This window comes from Diplotaxodon limnothrissa, linkage group LG7 (genome assembly GCF_057381915.1).
Source record: "Diplotaxodon limnothrissa isolate DT_005_m linkage group LG7, D_limnothrissa_male_GT1.1, whole genome shotgun sequence".
NCBI lineage: Eukaryota > Metazoa > Chordata > Actinopteri > Cichliformes > Cichlidae > Diplotaxodon > Diplotaxodon limnothrissa.
The window spans coordinates 15,637,022-15,658,758 of NC_140602.1; the positions used below are offsets into that span (position 1 = coordinate 15,637,022).

General features: G+C 41.6%; 3 protein-coding genes across 5 annotated transcripts; 1 reads left to right on the top strand and 2 right to left on the bottom strand.

The window, feature by feature from the left end:
- Positions 1–271: 271 nt before the first annotated feature.
- On the bottom strand, positions 272–5,706 carry fan1 (FANCD2 and FANCI associated nuclease 1). The gene is made up of 13 exons (XM_085359323.1): positions 3,983–5,706; positions 3,759–3,899; positions 3,305–3,506; positions 2,995–3,228; positions 2,768–2,899; positions 2,581–2,689; positions 2,367–2,486; positions 2,088–2,252; positions 1,810–1,963; positions 1,565–1,668; positions 1,297–1,491; positions 621–749; positions 272–514 (listed from the first exon to the last, which is right to left on the bottom strand). The coding sequence occupies exons 1-13, from the start codon at positions 5,478–5,480 to the stop codon at positions 377–379; spliced, it is 3,321 nt and encodes a 1,106-aa protein (XP_085215449.1). The 5' UTR covers positions 5,481–5,706; the 3' UTR covers positions 272–376.
- A 3,860-nt stretch (positions 5,707–9,566) lies between these two features.
- apba2a (amyloid beta (A4) precursor protein-binding, family A, member 2a) lies at positions 9,567–17,544 on the top strand. Of its 3 annotated transcripts, none has more exons than XM_085357523.1 (11): positions 9,567–10,778; positions 11,031–11,138; positions 11,350–11,389; positions 11,472–11,617; positions 13,689–13,775; positions 13,869–14,054; positions 14,191–14,370; positions 14,734–14,946; positions 15,320–15,439; positions 15,829–15,969; positions 17,473–17,544. In XM_085357523.1, exons 1-11 carry the CDS (start codon positions 9,567–9,569, stop codon positions 17,542–17,544), a joined length of 2,505 nt encoding a protein of 834 aa, XP_085213649.1. The 3 variants fall into 3 exon arrangements, with proteins under 3 accessions (XP_085213649.1, XP_085213651.1, XP_085213650.1); XM_085357525.1 differs by having other exon boundaries at positions 11,359–11,389; XM_085357524.1 differs by having other exon boundaries at positions 11,034–11,138.
- Positions 17,545–19,151: 1,607 nt separating this feature from the next.
- On the bottom strand, positions 19,152–21,047 carry duoxa (dual oxidase maturation factor). The gene is made up of 7 exons (XM_085359450.1): positions 20,901–21,047; positions 20,632–20,689; positions 20,407–20,541; positions 20,038–20,242; positions 19,719–19,933; positions 19,436–19,626; positions 19,152–19,163 (listed from the first exon to the last, which is right to left on the bottom strand). The coding sequence occupies exons 1-7, from the start codon at positions 21,045–21,047 to the stop codon at positions 19,152–19,154; spliced, it is 963 nt and encodes a 320-aa protein (XP_085215576.1).
- Between the last annotated feature and the right edge of the window lie 690 nt (positions 21,048–21,737).

Genomic DNA, 21,737 nt, shown 5'->3' on the forward strand with positions numbered 1-21,737 from the left:
CACACAATCCTGTGATTACAGGATGTCCCAAAAAGGAAACACCATTATATTAGTGTAGTGGCTGGATCTATTTACTGTCATGCATCAGTTGCAATTTTTGATCCTGGAAGCTGTTAACGATGATCCTCATCACATAGTGCACGACTTCCTGTTGAAGACCAGATGATAATGCCATACAAAACAAAGCACATTAACCTCCTCCTACATAGAAAGGTGAAATTTTATAGATTTTGAAATCAAGATTTACACCATTCTCTATAGGTTGATCAAACAGGATGTTTTTTTCCCAGCATGTCCGATTGCGGATGTTTTCTTTTTGACCGCAGTCTGATTAATTAGCAGCACAAGTCTTATCAGTCAATTTCTCTGTGTCCGTTTATTCCAGACGAGCTCCTCTGGCTCCAGTAGCAGTCACGTGACACACCTCCACATCGGCCCCAAGTTTCTGCAGCTCATCCAGCCAGATCTGTTGCTTGTGAGACAGTCGGTCATTGGGCCCCTTCACCTCCACCAGCTACAATCACATGACATCACAAGAGTTTAAACTACTGGGCACCAAAAATCTCCTGATTCCATAAAAAACAGAGAACAAAACAAGCCAGGATGGCAGGTGATCTCACCTTGTAGCTGTTGTTTGAGCTGTTCCACACCACAAGATCGGGCAAACCTCCACGGCAGTGCCTGTAGTCTTTTGCCATTCGTGCTATTACTCCACCTAGAAAGGCTCCACCCAGGCATGCAACAAGAGACTGGGGAGAGAAAAAAGAAAAGAAAATCAGCATCTAATTGCACATCAGTATCATGTTGGTACCTACAGTAAGAAATGTAGAAACTTACAATCCCCCCCCCCCCCCCCCCCCAAAAAAAAACCCCACATTGTGTAAAATATAAATAAAAACAAAAAAACAATGAAAACAGTACAAAGAAAAAAAACACATGGTCTTCTTCAACTGGATGCCAGCAACGCCATCAAAAAAAAAATCCAGGACAAGGGCACGTTTACTGACCTTTTCTTGTTTCTTATTTTTCTATTATCAGCTCATACAGATTCATTGAATGCTTCACAAGAAAGTTTCAAACCCCATTCTAAATGTATTACACCAGCATGGCTCCAAAGCAAGAGTCTACGTGCTAATCTGTCAATGAAGGATGCGCCAAACTTGGTAATGAGGTGAGACAATTATTAGAGTGTGTTTGAGGAAAATGTGTCCTCATATGCCCCACTGCGCTGACACATAATGTGAGAAACACTGTATACTGACAGCACTCAACATGTACTTTTAAAACCTTAAGTACCTGCGCTTGCTGAAGGGATGAGAAACGTTCCCAGCTCACCAACGAACACACTTTTCCCTCCTGGGAATTCCAGACATCTTCCAACATATTTTGCAGAGTTTCCACAGACGCCTCACAAAGTAACTGGACACGAGACTCGATTGCATCCTTTCTGTTTTCATAAAAGCAGTCGGTGTAAAAATCCAGCGGACACGTCTGTAAGGGAAAACAAACGTGAGCTCTAGAGTTTCATACATATTCAGATAAACACGTATAGACCTTTCTTTACCTGGTATGGGTTTCGGAAGACATCTGGAATACTGTCCATGAAAATGATGTCCCACAGCAGGAGAGCAAACAGTGTTGAGAATGTTGAACCCTCTCCATGGATCCCTGATGATGATGATAATAATAATAATAATAATAATAATAATAATAATAATAATAATAATACTTAAACAAAAGAAAAAACAAAAAAACCTACTGTTTCTGTTTGTATCTATACATTTTTACAGGAGAAAAAAAGTTGTTTACCTTGGTCAAAACCTTGCTGTCTGTAATGCGCCAAGGACAGCTCCTCTACAGAGCATATTACAGTGGAATGAGCGCCCTCTTCATTTGCTGGTAAAAGAAATTTAGACTTTCCCATGCCTCCCTCATGAGGAAACAGCTGTCCTCGAATAGTCACCTGCAGTCAGATGTAACAACAAACAAACAAACACACAGACACACACAAAAGCATCTTTTAGGTGAGCTAAAAAACTAAGCTGTTCCATTTTGAAACCCACACACTGACACTGTGAAAAACATACATGCTTGACATCTTGTACTTGGACAGTGGGCAGGTCTCTCAGTTGCAGGCGGTACTTCTTGCAGCTGGCAGACTCTTTCATTCTAACAGCTCTGTGATGCAGCGCGAGTTTATGTCCTGTACGCACCAAAGGGTCTGACAGCCCATCTCTAATAGCACAGATAGCCTGACAGGTAAAGAACACAGTCCAACAATTGAAAGATTAACACAAGACATCTGACAAAAAATTAAATCAGACTGTCTCAGTAGGACGTGAATGAGAACAGAGAAGGGTGCAGACTTGCTCAGGACTTTTGAGGTGCTGGTGAACGTTTAGTGCCAGCCTGTCCCACCATCGCCCGCGGCTGTCAGGACAGTAAACGGACTGCAATAGCAAAGACCGCAGCTCTTCAACTGCTTCCTGTGACACGAACAGAAGACCCATGAGATCTTCAACAATGACATGAACAAGCACTTTAATTTGTGTTTCGCGGTGAATGGACAGGTTCAGAAACCTCATAGCGACGGAGCCTTTGCAAAATCTCGACCCCTCTGGATAAAATTCGAGTGTAAGCCCATCCTGCAGTGAAGCAGCGCAGAAATACAGGCAGCTTTTCCTGATGACTGCAAACAAATCATATTGTTATCAGTCACAACTGACTGTTTTTGGAAACACTGAAGCAAATGTTTATGATTTCGCACCTGAGGTCATTGTTTTTCTTCAGCACTAGCCATTGACTTTTGGCTGCAGCATAGAGCTCCATGGCCGTCTCCCACTGACCACCCTGCATAGCCAGGATCACCTCTTGCAGTGCTCGCATGGAAGCTTCATATCTGGTGTGATGCATGCCATTATTAGTACTTATTTGTGCCTATCCTGCTTGATAAAACATAAGAAAGTCATTATAGATATTTTGGTAGAACCTTACCTGATAAGGTCCTCTCTATCCTGAAAAACCTTGGCTACACGCTGTACTGTATAGTCTGGGAAGGCCAGACGACCTGAGTTTACCAAAAGGATGGTATAAAGCTGGCTCTGTCCTCCAGCTGCCATCTCCTCTTCTTCCACGGTGTCCGTCAGAGAGAAGAGCAGGAGAACACGAGAGAAGACAGCCCGAGGACCCCGACAGAGACGGACACAGGAACCTGCAAGCTGCTTAGCCCTTTAAAGACAGGATGGGGTGTGACCACCACTGCAATACTGGTACTAAAAAAACATAACATAAATAATTATCTTACCGTTTAAGAATCACTGCTCCGACACTGTTTTGTGCAGTGGTCAGAGTGAAAAGAGACTTTTGCTTGCTAAGGCGGAGCAGCCCGTCCACTACCTGCTGTTTTTGGGTCGCTGAATTGCCCAGGTGGAAAGTCTTAGCCAAAGCTTTGAGTTCAGGAGCCGGCAGGAGATCCAGAGCCTCACCCAAGTCTTCAAGGTCATTCTCTTTGAGAGGTAAAAACACCAGACGTGGACATTATTAGAGAAAATTTGGTGATGTTTATTCATTGATGTAATTTGATGTTTATTCCAAACATTTTACTGTATTTCCTAGCTTCAACCATTAACATGATGCCAACATAATAGCTAAATGTGATCAGTGCAGTCATATTAATAACATAATTGGAAAAACATGAATATCGAACGGTAACAAAATGACAGTAACAAAAGGAGACATTAAATTTTTTACACATTTACCTGTCTCCAGAAAACCACTTTGAACCAGTTCCTGTGAAATGGGTCCAAGATCGCTGCATATCTCTTCATAATCCAGCTTATTTACTTGGAGCCACTTCAGTTTCCTCTGAAAAAGCCTCACATACAACTTCTGTCCCATGACTTCAAGAGAGAGAATACATGTGAACAATAAAGCCAGATTTTCACAGTTTTTAGAATAACTATTGAATAATATTTTAACATACCTGACAGATTTTCAAATGCACGTATAAAGGACAAATCATCTTGGTTGAACAACTCTCTGTCATCCTCATTCTCCAGCACAGCGTGTAGTACAGTTTTGAAGTTCCTGAGGTAGTAGGGAAGGTGCGGCGAAGCCGTAGTCGAGCTCTGCTCACTTGTGATGCTATCGGCACCAAACACTGGGAGTAAATCACCACTGACAACCGCAACCTTTTCCTCACACGTTTCCTCTAAATTCAAAGGTTGGTCACAAGCAGATAACGCTACTACAGTTTCATGCTGATCCAGATCAGTTGTTCCAGCTTTACCTTCAGAGGACTTCTTCTCCAGCTTGGCTTTCTTTTTAAAGCTAGCTGCCTTACTAATGGAAGATTTACTTTTTCGTTTTGCTGGTTTGGAGGGAGAAGAGTGCGGCTTTGGAGCAACTTGTTTTTGAACAGTATCAGATTTAGATGCTTTGTTTTCAAATTTATGTTGTTTTTTTGAATGTGATGGGTCTTGTACTGTTGCTGCACAGGTGACACTGGTGGACCGGCGTGTCATACCTTCTTTTTCATCTTCTAAACTCTGAATCAGAAGATTCTCCTTCTGTGAGCTATTCAGTGTCTCATCAAGTTCATCCACTGTCTCTTTCCTCTCAGATGCCTTATGAAAATTTCCAGATAATTTGGAAGAGAGACTTTCCCGGTCAATGGTCCTGACCACAGTCTTGCTGTTTATTTCCCGTGGTGCCTGTTGTGAATTATTTGCTGGTTTGGAGGGAGAAGAGTGCGGCTTCGGAGTAACTTGTTTTTGGACAGTATCAGATTTAGATGCTTTGTTTTCAAATTTATGTTGTTTTTCTGAATGTGATGGATCTTCCACTGCTGCTACACAGACAACACTGGTTGATCTGACTGGCAGGTCCTCTTTTTTGTCTTCTAAACTCTGAATCAGAAGATTTTCTTTCTGTGAGCTATTCAGTGTCTCATCAAGTTCGTCCACTGTCTCTTTCCTTTCAGGTGCCTTATGAAATTTTCTAGATAATTTAGAAGAAAGACTTCCAAGGTCAATGGTCCTGACCACCGTCTTGCTGTTTATTTCCCGTGGTGCCTGCTGAAAGTTATTCTTTTTGAAATAAGGGCTTGTTTTGGTCTCTTTGCCTTTTTCACCCGCTTCTTCCACTTTTCGATCCACCGCGGGAGACTCTGGGAGACTCCTTCTGGGTGACAGCTGAGTGCTTGAGATAACACTATTACTTGCTGAGCCGACAGTGCTGTCTCCTCTCTCAAAGTTCTGACATTGCAGATCAATATGCTCATTGATCTTGAATCTCGGTACCAGCTGGCCACACAGGGGACAGGCCAGCTTAGGTGGAGGCTTGCTGGAGAAGAACGACGTGATTGGACTTGTGGTGGCACCCCTGGCAGCAGTGCCAACTTTAACAACATTGTCCGTCTTTTTGGTTCTCGACAATGATAAACGTCCCCTGAGTTTGCCTTTGTTAGCTCGCTCGGCCATGTTTCAGCAATGCAGGCGGCAGTGGTGGTGCTGCTCGGTGAAAACTATTTTCCCCCACAGGTTTTCTTTGTTGCATACTCTGACAGTTGCGCTTTCGGTGTAGAAATGCTTCGTATGCTAGCTTACCTATGTCTCATTTAAAATGGTCACACATTTGCGACTCTTAGTGCTTCACAAATCCAGCAGAAAACTATAAAATACAGCCTGTCAGCGGTTCAAAACAATAGTTAACATACCGATAGCAGATATGGCACCCAATCCCGCTTCTTAGGCACAACCAGTAGAGCGCAGAACATCGAAATCGATCCCAGATACATCGATATTTTTCCTCAACAAACGCAAATAAATCCTAGGAAGCTGTAAGATATAATCATATTAAATATGGCTTTAAAGTAAAGATAATCTAATAATATAAATCACACCTTGGATGTCTATTTAATGACTTACAAGCCACCACTTATACTGTTAAACAAATTATAAAATGACTAAAAAATTAAAAACAAACAAACAAACAAACATAAAAATACAATCCATTCATATAGAGGTGCATCTGCGTGTGCATTAATGTTTTATGTTGGGTAGAACAGTGCGACTAGTGAGCACATGGTGCGTGTGTGCCTGTGTTAGGGGGTGTATTTTCTACACAGGTTCCTGGGCTGCTGTGCGGCTTTTATTCAAAAATCACCATCCCGGAGATCAATCTCATCTGATCAGCAAACGGGCATTTTAAGGGAGAGGCCCCCACAGGACTGATGTCGGTAAGTGGCACACACATATATTAATGCACGTATAGAGGGGAGCATGCAATATTGATGCATGTAGGCCTGCTCGTGTTTCTGTCACAGAGCGAAAACGATGCTAGATGTGCGTGCTCCTGTGGCACATCAGCCCATTAGTTGGGTGTCAGCATGGTGCAGTCTCCATGCTTCACATCAAGGTCGATGTGAATTTTCCAGCTGCTGTAGGATAATAAGATGCCTCCAGATGGTATAACCACTAGAGAGCGTGTGTGGAGGGAGCGCGCTCCATTAATGCACGGTATATGCGCAGGACATATCCGATTATTTTATCGACATCTAGGCAGAGGGAAATGCGGCGTCCACTTGTGGGGAGACTGGAGCCACAGCAACAACCACCCCTGCAGCTGCGGCAAAAGTTAGGCGTAATAGCTTTATAAAATACTACCACTCATTCTTCAAGGGCAGGGCAGGTGCAAGAAAACTGCAATGGTGAAGGCCAATTCTACTCTGTAATTGCCCCTGTTGTTTTAATTGCCAGTTCAGCACCATGGAGAAGTCATGCTTAGGACTGTTAGCAGGGATTAGAGGTTTTTTGTGCTGATGATGCTATAATCCCAGTTGCATAATGACCTGATCAACACTGATAGGATTCATTTCGTTGTGGAGTCTTTTTAGCTTGAGCCAAATAGTTTGCTCTATGATTTTTCTTTTCAGCCTCAAGCTTAGATGCTTCATGCTGAGATGAGGATGCTGATGATGACATGTTTATACTGGGCGTGTAGCACAGCACTGTCAGTGTGCTGCCTCTCACATATCCTGTACTAATCAAATGTAAAGCATGTATTACTAAACTGAGAGCATCACATTCACACTTAAGGAGCTCACTTCTTTTAAATGATGACAGGGATGAAAAGAGATTTGGTGGAATTCAGAGCTGAGAGAATCATAAATTATATCATTATAATATTGATAAATAAAATCAACAGCATTTTTATGTTGTATTGATGGATACTCTCTAATTTACTGGTGTTAAATCCTGCTGTTGTACATTTGTATTATTACTGTAGGGCTGCGAATAACAGATATTTCCCCATTTCTTAATCTGCCAGATGTTTTCTTGATTGAGAATATATGTTGAATACACACTCACCAGCCACTTTGTCAGGTACACCTGTTCAGCTGCTTGTTAACGCAAATATTTAATCAGCCAATCACATGGCAACAAAGTTAATGGCATATGCCTAAATGCATATTTACGCATGCAGACATGGTCGAACCAGGCTGTTGACATTGAAACTGAGCATTGGAATGAGAAATGGGGCTGATTTAAGGGACTTTGAATGTGGCATGGTTGTTGGTGCAAGGCAAGCTGCTCTGAGGTGTTTCAGAACTTGCTGATCTACTGGGATTACAGCCATTTCTAGGGTTTATAGAGAAAAATGGTCAGAAAAAGAGATAAGATCCAGTGAGCGGCGTTTTTCCTTGTTGAATGTCAGAGGTTAGATGAGAATGGCCAGACTGCTTCGAGATGATAGGAAGGCAACAGTCATTCAAATAAGTACTTGGTACAGTCTATGCATATAGAAGAGCATCTCTGAATGCACATGATGTTAGTCCTTGAAGCGGATGGGTGACAGCAGCAAAAGACCGCACAAGGTGCCACTCCTCTCAGATAAGAACAGGAAACTGAGACTGCTGCAAAATAGGGTCTGAATCTGGAGTAAAAAACATAAAAGCAGCACCAGCAGTGGTTCCAAGTATATTTTCCTGGCACGCTTTAGGCCTCTTAGTGCCAACTGAGCATCACTTAAACACCACAGCCTACCTGGTTACTGTTTCTGACCATGTCCATCCTTTTATGACAGCAGAAGAACACACCATATCACAAAGCTCAAATCATCTCTAACTGCTTTCCAGAACACAACAGGGAGTTCACTGTACTCAAATGACCTCCACAGTCACCCAATCTCAATCTAGTAGTGCAGCTTTGGGGTGTGGTGGACTTCACATTATGGAGGTGCAGCCAACAAATCTGCAGCAAATGTGTGATGCTGTCATGTCAATATGGACCAAAGTCTCTGAGGAATGTTTCCAGACCCTTGTTGAATCCATGCCATGAAAAATTAAGGCAGTTCCGAAAGCACAAGGGGGTTCAGCTCTGTACCATTTAGGTGTACCTTATAAAGTGTCTGGTCAATGTAGACTATCATGTCTCTATTTAAAATTTCTCGTTTCTGTCAACTGTAGACTATCGGTAAAAGAATGACAGAAAAAACCCCCAAATAGTTACATTCGAGAGGCTGGAACTCGTTAAATGCCAGTATTTACTTTTAATTAACAGCTGTAATCATTTTTCCACGATTAATTTCTATCGGTTCAGCTGTGAAGTACTTTCTGACTAATTTAGACAGTTTTGTGTTGTTGTTCTTTGGTTCTTTACTGTTTTTCAAGGCAGCTTCTTGAAGATACTGTTTAGCAAACTATAAAACAATAACATAGTTTATAGAAAACACCACATGCTACAATCTGAAAGCAGGCATGGGCAGCATTTTTGTCAGCATTACTTGTGCCAGAATTTTGTAATAACTTTTTAGGATGTTATATTTCAAGCGGTGTGTGAGAGAGCTAGACTAGGTTAAGCAGATGACTTTCACCCGCAAGAGAAGAGTTTAAATTGTGTGTGAAGGCAGACTGACTTACAATAAGCCAGTATAGAGCATCTGCATATGTCTGTGCTTCTGTGGTGGGAGGTGCTAAGAATAGAGAGCAGTGTTGCAGAAGGAAGGCTGTGTGTCTGTAGTTTTACTGCAGGCTTCCTGTTCTGCAGGACATCAAGACAAAATTAGAGCAGGCACAACGGACCAAGATCACAGATAACAAACACCATCAAAGACAAATGGACTGAGATGGTGCATGTAAGTAAAATATGGATGTTTGGTACGGAGGGAGGATGTGTGTGTGTGTTTTTAAAGTATGACAGAGATAGTCACTGTATACAAAAGTGGATCTTTGACCATATGCAAAGAGGAATCTTTGATGTTTGGTTATTTAAATTGACGGCACCTGTGCTGTAGGCTTGTAGCGGAGGAGCTCGAAAACTGAGAAGAGTTGCTGAAGAGTTTCTGTTTTTATGAAAGAGAGCATCGAAGTCTTTGGAAGGTGATTTCTCCAGTGTGATGAACCTACGTCATTTGCAAAATACAATATGTGTTCAGTTATTTTTCATAATAATATAAAGAGTCTGAATGATGATATACTGTTGAAAATATAACATTTCTCAAAAATGTGAAATTGATTTTCTATTAATGTTTACAGGGCTTAGGGTAGTGGGCTAAAGGGGCCAGTTATGGCTCATGGAAAGAGGCCAGGATCCATTTCCAAAATATTGGTACCCGGCACTTCATCATGCCCCGGTCCTGGACAGAGCAAAGAAGAGCGGGGAGGTTTGGTGAACGAGGCGACTGAGCAACCACCTTGTGCGCTGGAGGAGGATAATAATGACCAGCTGACTTCTCCTGTTTCTGCAAATCACTATTACATGAGTTGTGACCCTAGTCCTGAGGACATGGAGGACACCTGCTCTGAGTACGACAACGTGGGCTCCGATGTCGAGCAGGACTATGATGAGGTTCTGCATTTGAACAGAGAGGGCGGTGTGGACATGAGGTATTACAAGCAGTACTGTCCTGAGGACGGTGGCTATATAAAGCATGCTGTCAGTGATAATACTAATGAGAACACCAGTGCTCCTGACCAGATGACTCCGAGGCCACGGCATGGCACAGAAATATGTGAGGGATCACAATCAGACGCTAAGCCGAGTAAGATGAGCCATCGCTTCAGGTCGCATTGTGCTCCAGTTGCTGGTGATGAAACAGAAGGGGGAGTTAAAAAGGGCCAGGAGGACAGGTTCTTCTTCGGTGATGGAGATGAGATAGAAGAGGTGCTAGATGGGGCCAAATTTATAGAGGATTTAGAGGAGACGGAGGACAGTATTCAGAGGCAGGCTAGCCTTTATCAGGGTAATGAGAACGAAAGAATTAGGAAGGGGGGAGAGGAACGGCAAAGAGAAGGTGACGTCCGAGTCACAAGGAACCCTAATGTCCTAGGAGCCAGCAAGAAGTGTGAGCCATCTCACATAGATTCAAAGGAGAAGGAGCGGCAGGGTAAAGGGCGAGGAAGGAGGGGAACAGGAGAGGGCATCGAGCAAATTGCCTCTGGGATCAAAGGATGCATGACCAGCAACACTGAGCAGCGTCCAAAGACTTTGCCCAGGGACTGCAAAAAAGTTGCCGTGAGGACCAAAGCTAGGTCCAGTTCCAGTAAGCAACACCCTATTCCCCCACCTCGCCACTCCCATGCTCAGCCTCCTACTGAAACCCAGAAACCCCAGCCTCACAGAGAGCCTCCTCCTGTTCCCAGACCCAGTAATTCCACTGCTAACAGCCGGGAGAATGAACCCAGGGTTATCAAGCCATCCCTGGCTCCTCTTCACACACCAGAACAACAGAGGGAGTCTCTCGAGGAGAGACAGAGACGGCTAGAGAAACCCCAGCAGGTAAGCAATGCAAATAGGACACATCTTTGTCAGCTCTTGTCCCCTGTGGCTTGTGATTGTAAATGTTTGTGCCAAACCTGCCTCTGCTGTGGTTTAGAGGGGATCAGCACAATTTTAATTTTATGCATCGCCAGAAATAGTCTTCATCACTTTTTATGAGTTCTTCTTAATCGGCACAGGACAACAAGAAATGTTAAAAAACACAAACTGTCCAAGATAAGAAGAAAACACCCCCCACTTATTTTTGTTTAGCAGAATGAGAAGCTCAGCCCGGCTGCAATACCTGAGGAGCTGCCAGAGCAGGCGACGAGGTCTCAGTGTCCAGAGCCTGTCTCTGCAGAAGACAGCAACACTCCCAAGGTTAAAATTCAGCTACTTTTAGCTTCTTATCATCCAGTTTTTGATCAAAAAACTGTCTTTTACTGTCTCTTTAATCGTATTCCCAAGAAACATTTGTTTTTGTAAGTTTTGTATGTAGGCAATCGTGGATATTGTGATAGATATAGGTTTTTATACTGTATCTGCAAAATATTTGCCCTTGAAGTCCAACTTATTACATTTTTTAAAAAAGAAAACACAGGAAGCTGCTTCGTTTCCCAGCTTTGAGGATGGTAAATATCTCAGAATATTCTCAAAATGTTGTCATTTTTATGAATCTGTGCTGCACGTTACAGGGGTCTTTTTGTCACACAGTCCCAGGTCCCTGTGAGCCAGAAGACCTTATTGATGGGATCATCTTTGCTGCTAACTACCTTGGCTGCACTCAAGTTTTGTCTGATAAAAACCCATCCAAGAGTGTCCGTATGTCCCAGGCTCATGAAGCTGTCAGTCAAATCAAGGTAATTCTTCTTCAGGGTTGTTACAGCTACCAACATGCATCCATTTAGTTCATAAATCTTTAAATTGGCCAGCATCAAAATGTGGGAACAAACTGAAATGAAATCTAGGGAACAAATTGAATTCGGGTCCAGGAGACTTGATTAGATTCTCTTGATGTTCTCCATCTGGGATTTTCAGCCTTAGAAAAGTTGGCTTTTATTTTTGGCTGGAGGGACTCGACTTTATTAGGGATTTGACTTTATTCTACATGTATGCTCGCAGTTGAAATAAATAATATGTATGTAGTTCAGGCCAGGGTCTTTCTGTGTGGAGTTTGCATGTTCTCCCCATGTTGGTGTGGGTTCTCTGCGGGTACTCCGGCTTCCTCCCACAGTCCAAAGACATGCAGTTAGCGGGGCTAGGTTAATCAATCAATCTAAATTGCCCATAGGTGTGAATGCGGGAGTGAATGTGAGAGCGAATGGTTGTCTGTCTCTGTGTGTTAGCCCTGTGACAGACTGGCGACCTGTCCAGGGTGTACCCCGCCTCTCACCCTATGACAGCTGGGATAGGCTCCCGTGCCCCCCACGACCCTGAAAAGGATAAGCGGAAGTGAATGGATGGATGTTATTTAATACATACAAGGCCAGAAGTATACATACAGGCTCAATTATATAGATACACTTACTTTAATCTTTTAATAAGTGGTGCTGAGTTCTGTCTTTTAACTTGACAAGGTTAAGGCCTGTTAACTTAAACAACTGTACATAACTATGTTATTCAGATGTGTCATCACTTTGCCGAGATCTGGATTTAGACCCAGACTGTCCCCCTACAATAAGAGGAATTTGGTTAGGATGTTCAGGAATAACCCAGGAACCACTAAGGCTCAAGCCTACCATGAGCTGGAAACTGCTGGAACACCAGCATCACTGTCCACAGTGAATCCAGTTTTATATCATCACGGACTGAGAGGGTGCCGACCAAGAAAGAAGCTCCTGCTCCAAAATGGAAACCTTCAAGCTCGAGAGAAATTTGCAGCTGCCCACATGGACAAGCCAAATGCCTTCTGGAGAAAGGTTTTATGGCCATATGAGACAAAGATTGAGCTATTTGTCCACACTTGACAACAAGTATGTTTGTAAAGGTGAAAGCTTCAAACCTAAGAACACTGTACCAATTGTAAAGGACGGTGGTGGTAGCATCATGCACTGTGGCTGTTTTGCTGTCAGCAGTACTGTTACATTGTACAAAGTGGTTGTAATAATGAAGAAGAATGACTATCTCCAAGTTCTTCAGCGTGTTCCAGTAGCTCAGTGATCCAAAGCACACGTGTGAGGTGGTTTTTGAATGGATGAAGCAGGCTAACGTTAAACAGCTGGAATGGCCTTACCAAAAACCGGGTGTGTGCCAAGAAGAGTGGTCAAATATACACCAGGAATTATGCCAGAAGTTTCTTAATGGCTACAAAAAGCTTCTGGTAAAGGTGTAACTTACTAAGGGACGTTTAACCAAATATTAGTGGAGGTGTATGTATACATCTAAAACTGTGTGGATTAGAAAAAAAATACAAACTAAAGTCAAACTTGTGCACCCAGTTCTTTTCAAAGTGCAATAAAGATGTATGCTGTACAATCTTTCCACACTGAGAAAATGAACAGTTCAAAGAAATAATTCAAGGCCCTAAATTACAATGACCATAACACGTATTAATACTTCTGACCACAACTGTATGTTGCTTGTGACCTATTTATAAAAAGTCAGCTGTGCAGTAACCTCATCTATTTACCACACAGTGGCGCTGTTGCATGTCTTTCTTTTGGCCACTTTGTTCTTTTGATACGGCCACATGTTTTTGTTCCTGTGTATTAAGTGTTATATCCTGTGCTTGTGCCTTGAATGTAACTACAAATGAACTGCTGGTCACAAAAGCAAAGTTTGAAAAGAATAATTTAAACTGTCTCTGCCTTTCAGGCATAAGCACAAGCGTTATTATTGAGGTGCAAGAAAAAAAATGCTATGCAAGATTAAAGCATCACATTCATTCTCTGAAATGCAAAACGTCTTATTAAAATTCTGTTTATCTCAAAGAGCCAAGATGAAGATTCTCAAATGATGACAGAAGTGGACCTGTTTATCTCCACTAAAGCTGTCAAAGTACTGAATGCTGACACACAGGTCAGTGGCTCTTAAATTTGTGTGTTGCCTTCTTCTTGTGCATAAACACAATTTATTTTGAATCATGATTGTCATTACTTTTGTTCCTCATAGGAAACAATGATGGACAGTGCCTTGCGAACCATCTCCTACATCGCAGACATCGGCAGCATTGTAGTTCTGATGGCACGGAGGCGCATGTCTCAGGCCTCATCAGAGGAGCTCTCTGAATCTTCGGACTCCACCAGCGAAGGGAAGAGCCAGTACAGAATGATCTGCTATGTCTTTGAATCAGAGGATGTAAGTATTGCCATTCTTTTCTACTTTACGCTCTAGTTTTACATTTTTACAATAATCTCTGGTCACTTCCTTGCTGTTGTCAGCTGGGATAGCCTTTCTGCTGAGCGGTTTCCCCCAAATGCTCCCCTTCCCGTAGGCGCAGCTAATCGCACAGTCTATTGGTCAGGCGTTCAGTGTGGCCTACAGAGAATTCCTGCGAGCCAATGGCATCAATCCCACCGACCTGAGCCAGAAACAATACAGTGACATCATCAGCTCCCAGGAAATGTACCACGATGACCTCGTTCATTTCTCAAATTCAGACAACTGTAAAGAGGTGTGACATGTTTTTTATTCCACTGTTGGCTAATTGTAAATGATGACTGATGGATTTTCCACCCTAACAGAATCTCGCTAAATGAAATGCATATACTATTATGAAATGCATAAACTATTATATATTGTACATATATTTATTAGTTTCAGATGTAGCCATTCTTGTATTTTGCTTGTTTACATTATTGTATTTTGCACAACTCTGTTGCTTGTGAAGCTCGCACACAAGAATTTCACTCACATGTGCTGTACCAATGTACCTGCACATGTGATGTGACAATAAAAGTGATTTGATTTAATTTTCAATATGAAATTCAAAGTGTGCTTAAAAAGGTTTAAAAAATACTTGTATACTGTATTACAGCTGTATATAGAGAAGCAGAAAGGCGAGATCCTCGGCGTGGTAATAGTCGAGTCTGGCTGGGGCTCCATTCTGCCCACGGTCATCCTGGCCAGCATGCTGAACAGTGGGCCCGCAGCTCGCTCTGGAAAACTCAACGTGGGCGACCAGATTATGTCCATCAATGACACAAGTCTCGTGGGGCTGCCACTGGCCACCTGCCAGGGCATCATTAAGGTATGGAGTACATCAGGAACCTCCAGTTAGCCCTTTACTTAGAGTCATAAGTTAGATAAGGAAGTATTTGAATCAAAGAATAGCACAAGGAAAACTATCTGTAGTTAGTAGTGCTGGACTGAACAGCCCAAAAGTATGAATTACAGTGAAAGTACCTAAATATTAGTGGACTTTTAGGTGGTCCCTCTTTTCACCCTAAAAGGATTAAGTGGACAGGAAAGAAGAACACGAATGAATAAATGTAATTTTGACCATGACACTAACAAGCACATAGAAATACCACATAAGCACAGGGACAGCACCAGTCTTTAGTCCACCTCCACAAACCTTTTGACTTCTGAAACATGTGAATGCGTTTCTGAATGTGTCCCAGGGTCTGAAGAACCAGGTGAAGGTAAAGCTGAGTATTGTAAGCTGCCCTCCTGTCACCACCGTCCTCATCAAGAGACCCGATCTCAAGTTCCAGCTCGGCTTCAGTGTTCAAAATGGCATTGTGAGTGCAGCCGTATCACTCGTTACCATGACTCTAAACTTAAAATTGAACTTTCAACTCAGGCTTATTAAATGCTTAGGTGCATGCAGGTTTTTTTGTCATGTTATAGCATCACAGTGATGGCTGCTTATGTTAAAAATAGCAATAATGAGCTCAGCGTATGTACAAATAATTGCTGTGAGCCAAAAGCTCAGGCGTCATTCTGCTCTGATAGTTTTTGAGCTGCTGCACCAGGGCCAAGATAAATAAGGAACTGTGAACTGTGAACCATGAAAGCTACTCTAGTACATGCCAAAAATATGTTAATATTTACAACATACCCCCTTGTTGACTGGGAGTGTTGGTATTTATGATGCAGTTCCACATTTGGGGTTATTTTGCTTCCTCAGATCTGCAGCCTGATGCGAGGCGGTATCGCTGAGAGAGGCGGCGTTCGTGTTGGACACAGAATCATTGAAATAAATGGTCAGAGTGTCGTTGCCATGGCACACGAGAAGATAGTTCAAACCCTGTCCATCTCTGTGGGTGAGGTAGGAACTCCTCATGACACAAGATGGCAATTTTCTCCGATTACTGCACCACACAAACACTGTGCCACACAGGCCTTTCATAGATGCATGCACATTAGAGTTTGGTTTAAAGCCAAATCACTGGGTACACACAGGGCCACAGAATGCCTGTAAGTGATGGGTCAATAAAGTCAATAAAATCCTGTGATTAAACAAACCATGGTTAAATATTTTTTTTAAATTAAAACTGACTAGTACAATAAAGGATGTTTGTGTGAGAAAACTCACATTCCAGAGAAATTAACTATTGTGTACTTTCACAGTGATTACAGGAATCTATTTCCTTGAGTGCAAGTTTACAATTTATCCCTATGAGCCTGCTTTAAAGGAACAGTTTGGGAAATTCTTTAACTCCAATAAAACCATCACGTTGTTCGCTGTTTCAATTAGATAAACTCAGCTGTTTCAAACTAACTGTCAGGCAGCTCATGCTTCACATTGATTTTTTTAATTTTTTCAGGAAATTGTTATACATCTTTTAACTCTTGACCAAAGTAAATGAATATGGCAACATATCAAACTAGTATTAAACACAAACAAATGGATGGAGAATACAGAGGAGACCTGATGGTTCAGATCCCAGTTTGTGTTGTGATGCTCAATGCTTCAATGCTGTAAATAAAACTTAAAGTTAAACATAATCAAAAATATGTACCGAATATTATTTAAAACTTTAACTTAATTTTCAACCACTCTTGTATTTTCTCTGTAATTTCTTCAAGTGTACGTTCTGATAGAAAAGATCTCTGTTTGACAGCAATACATCTGAATCCTTTTCTCAGTCTCTGGTGGGACAGAGAGGAGTAAGTAAATTAGGGCCGATTACATATCTGTGCATGTGTAAATGCATCTGAAGTTGATGGGTTAACCCAGGGAGCTCACTTTACATTGTGGGCCACATACAGCCCACTTTGACTTTCAGGCGAGGGATAAGTTTAACCCCAGTCAGAACCCCTCTGATATCTTCACATACAAAAAAAGAAGTACAATTTTAGCTGCATGTCTCAGTTTTTCTATATGATAAAGAAATTCTGCTGTAGTAAATGGAAGAAATCTGTAAACATGGCACTTTGGGACTAAACTGTAAGTAATAGATGTGTAAAAGCACAGAGAATGTATCTCATTGCCCAGACTGACCTGTAATAATAAAGCAAAGTTTTTCTTGCTTTTTAAAAGATACCATAAAGAAATAGAAACTCTTCTATTAGATGGTGAAAAAATAGGATTTCTTTGTCATTTCATTGTTCTTTTTTTTCTTTAACTTAGGTGTAGTACGAACAATCGTGAAGGAGGCCTTTATCAGTAGAAAAAACTGTACAATTTATAAAAATGCAGTTAAAAGTCCCAAATCGTTCCTGTGGGCCGCCTCAGAGTCTTTGTGGTGCCAATTCAGGGCCCGTGTGCCACATGTTTGACACCCTGCATTTACCCACCCTGCTTCTTTCATGTTTCCCTCTGTGCCAGATCAACATGAAGACGATGCCTGCTGTGATGTTCAGACTGCTGACGGGACAGGAGACGCCCGTCTACATATAGAGGACCCTGCATGGATCAGCCCCACTGTAGCTCTGCATGTCTGGCTGCGTGACGACAATAAGACGGGTGGCTCAGTGGGACGAGGAGAATTTATTTTTCTATCATTTTATTTTTTTTGGCCTGTTGTCGCGACGCTGTAAAGAACATCCGTTTCTCATTTTCCCAGGTTTTATCTTGAATTACATCGTCATAATGGCCTTACAATGTGAATACTCTGTCTGTAGTACTGTACGTGAGTTTATGGTGTTGAAGAAAAGTAGCTTTACGGTCATGTTTATTTTCTTATGAAGAGATAAATTAGTACATTTATTTTTTATTTAGTCATTTTTATAATGTGTATGGAGTTTAAAATTGTACTTCTACTGTAAATACTTTGGATTTCTCAAGGACTTGATTGGAAAGGCCATATAACTTCTGCAGTATATGCATGTGATAACGAAGAATACGATTTACTGACCAGGGATTCATTCTCAATCCAACATGTTAATCTATTACAATTAGTATCAAAAGAAGATAATAAGATGCTGTACAAAGGCACTGAACTCTGTGTATTGTGGTGACGCTGAAGGCCAAAGACACTCTTAATTTTCAAGGACATACAGTATATGGATGATCATTACTTTTACCAGAGCGTACAAGAATGTATCAGAATATACAATACTGAATGAATGTACAGTTATAACACACAGAAAATACAGTTTCACTGCTGAGCACTTGTTTGTTTTCATTTTATTCAGCTCTTAAAAAATTACAGGACAGAAAAAAAACATATTTAACAGGATTACAAGAGAATCAATTCAACCTATCAGAGCACTGTGTGTGCATGAATCTGATGCAAGGAAACCACATGTTCCAACATTCGGGCTCTCGCTGCTTCTCACTAGTGTGGGGTCGCTTAGAAATCTCCTTTTAGAAATAAAAAGCACATTTGTTTTTGCTTAGTATATCATTAAATGTTCAGAAATGTGTTCACCAGTCCCGTCGTAAATTTGTGCCATCTGGCTCTTGCAGGTATTCAATAATGCTGCCAGCTTAGGAGTTGTGTTTCTGAAACTAGAGACTCTAATGTTTTCTGTTCTGGTGAGAGCCAGATTGCACTGGTCTCTGGAGGGAGTAGCACGTGCTGTCGTATTACATCTTCAGTTTTTAAGCAGTTTCTTGGATCGAGTAGGCTTAATTTTATTAATAATGTCTTTGACCAAGTTTCTGATCAGTTTAATGTAAATAAAACCAAATGTGCATTTCATTTAAAAAAGCGGATTCTTAAAGTGTATACTCTGTGTACAATCAATATGTATCTGTGTTGTCTCATGTTTCATTACCAAACAAGCAAAACAACGAGAGCTCTACCATCCACACCCATCACACTATATACACATTGTATGGATCCCATACGAAGTTATGTTTATTTACAGCTACTACAACATGAGAGTGACCTTTACAAATGTGACTATTTACAGTGGACTCAATTTTAAGACATTATTATTTACAGGCTCACACAGATAACTAACACATGTGAAAGTCGAGACTTTAACTGTAACACATTCAACAAAAATTATTTTCAAGTATGAACAAAGAAATCTCCCTGAGAGGGAATCTGCACAGCTTCATAAATGTTCCTGTAACACAGAAAGAAAACGATCAAAGTTAGCTGAACGACGTCTTTATCATGGATATAAAGGTGACTATGGCGGCCGTATAAACTAACTATGGGAATGCCTTATTAATACACTGTTCGGTCTTGTCCCACAGTAGAATTTACTTATATTAAAGATAAGAACTGTTGCTGCTTTAAACAAATGATTGAGATATTAACAGGCAGCAGAAAGATAATTTGTTGATTACTAATATTCTCAAAAACTGTACGAACCACCCTCATGAATGTACTTACTTCTGTAACTTTTAAATTCACTGGTGAAATTGTCACTCCATCGAGGAAAAATGAATTCAGGTAGCCCTCACTGTATGAATCATCCTCGTCTTCACAGCCGTCGACACCGACACTGAAAGCCTCTTTCATCTTCTCAGGGACCAAAAAGTCAAGCAGCACCACAAGAAGCCCAATGAGGGTGCACAGGATGCCTGAAAATCACCTGAGTTAGTAACAGTCGGGCTTGGAATGATAAATTCAAGTGCAAAACATGCAAAATCTATGTGCAAATTCATGTGTTTACCTGTAGCCAGGGCCAGCCAAAACGAATGGCTGTATTCTGTTTCAAAGGAGTCAGTTCCTATGTAGAAAACACACTGAGGCACATTCATGATGGTGGTGAAGGAGATCATGGAGAAGAAGATGAATGCAGCAGTGGCAACCACCATGTACCCAGCGTACCGGATTACTGGCATGGAGAAAAGGATGTTGGCGAGCATCCAGCAGCAAAATGCTGTCCTGTGGAGCAATTATTGCACAGGGATTGGAATTTCTACATCGCCCGAAAATTAGAGCGCACGGTATTATTTGACAAAATCAAGATATGAGTTATTAACAATCACCAGAGTGTTGCAGACGCGTATCGTCCAGAGTATCTGTACTGAAAGATGAGACCGCACGGGCTGCTCGGGGTGAATTTTTCAGCGATATACAGAATGGGGTTGGGTAAACCTTTCTCCAGAGCTTCTTCATATTCTTCAATAGTGTCATGCCAGGTGAACATCTCATTGTAGTCAATGGTCTCATTAAACTGTACGACAGGATTCCCTGAGTGAGATCAAACAGATGTAAATACTACTAAGCAACACAGATAAAAAAGGAACTTTTCTGACGTGTATATGCAGAAGATGTTGTTGTAGCACCGACTCCTTTCACAATAAAAACTGCAGGAATATTTGACGAGACGTCACAGGTTGCTTACTGTGACTCACCTTTCAGCGTAACGTTAATGCCATACAGTCCGACATGCAAGCCAATCTCCGCGTTAACCACCGCGTTGCTGAAAGACTTATAGGTGGCTTTCGTGGTCATTCTGGCCTCGGCCCAGTCGTTAGTGAAGTTGAGTGCTGCAGGGAAAAAATTAACTTGAAAGTCTAGAAAACAAAGGTGGCAGGAAGAATAAAATCTTTGAAAAACAATACGAATGCAAAACTCACCCACTATCACGGCACCAATGAACAAGCTGGTAACTATTCTAAATGTCCAGAAGAGCCGCTGAGAGGAAGAGACAGACAAATTATTTCAGGTGACTAAAATGGAAAAAAAAGGTGAGGAAACTGAAATGACAGCATTACAACTGCTATTATTTTTGCACTTTTCAGCAACCACTGTTGGAGGCGCAGAAAGAGAGAGAACAATAGTGAGGTTTCGTCACTCATTTGCAGTGAGTAATAGTTTTTCTTTTTTTGGACTTGGTTGCACTCACCGACTTCCCTCGTATCCCGGGTAGAATGAGAAGAAGACTGACCGCTAACACAAGGAAGACCAGAATAATGGTGAGCAAGCGGCTGCTGAAGATAAACGGAGTCCTTTGTACAGTGTAGAATGGGTAAATGTCATCGTAGAAAGTCATCTTAGCTTCTGCTCTTACAGACACAACTGAGACTAGACAGCATAACAGAGAAGACAGTGTTAGTGACAGAGTTCTCAGTTTCCCCACCCAGATGCAGAGATAGACACTCTTGTTACTCACAGCTGATAAGGTGCTTTACATTACTACGACTATGTAACATGGCATGATTAAACATAAACATGGCCGCCTTATTAACTCCTCTGGCACTGTGTGCCTTCGCTGCAAAGAAATAAATGCATCTGTTTAACAGACAAACACATGCAATCCTATACATCCATTCAGCCACCTCTGCCACTGTAATGTAAATCATTGCTCTTCTCTTTTCTCCATCCTGATTTTAGTGTGTTCAGTCACACCTTAAATAATCATGATAATAATAATGACAAAAACTCAATGAACCTATTGTATAGAAATATCTTAGAGATAGAGATATCTTACCTTAAAGTTAAGTCAGTGATCACTGAAGGAGAAGGAAGTTAAGTGTGAAGGTTGAAGAAGCATAGGCTTCTTTTATACCAGCAGGGCCCCCCCTCGTTTCACCAGGGAGGAGGATGCATTAACTGGAATACTGTGGAAAAGAGGTGTGATCCAGGAATGATGGCCATTCCCATTTGGGAAATAGGTCACATTGAGTTTGTGATAAGCTGTGCAGAACATTTAAACTTTAGTATTGCACCATCCCTCCGCAGC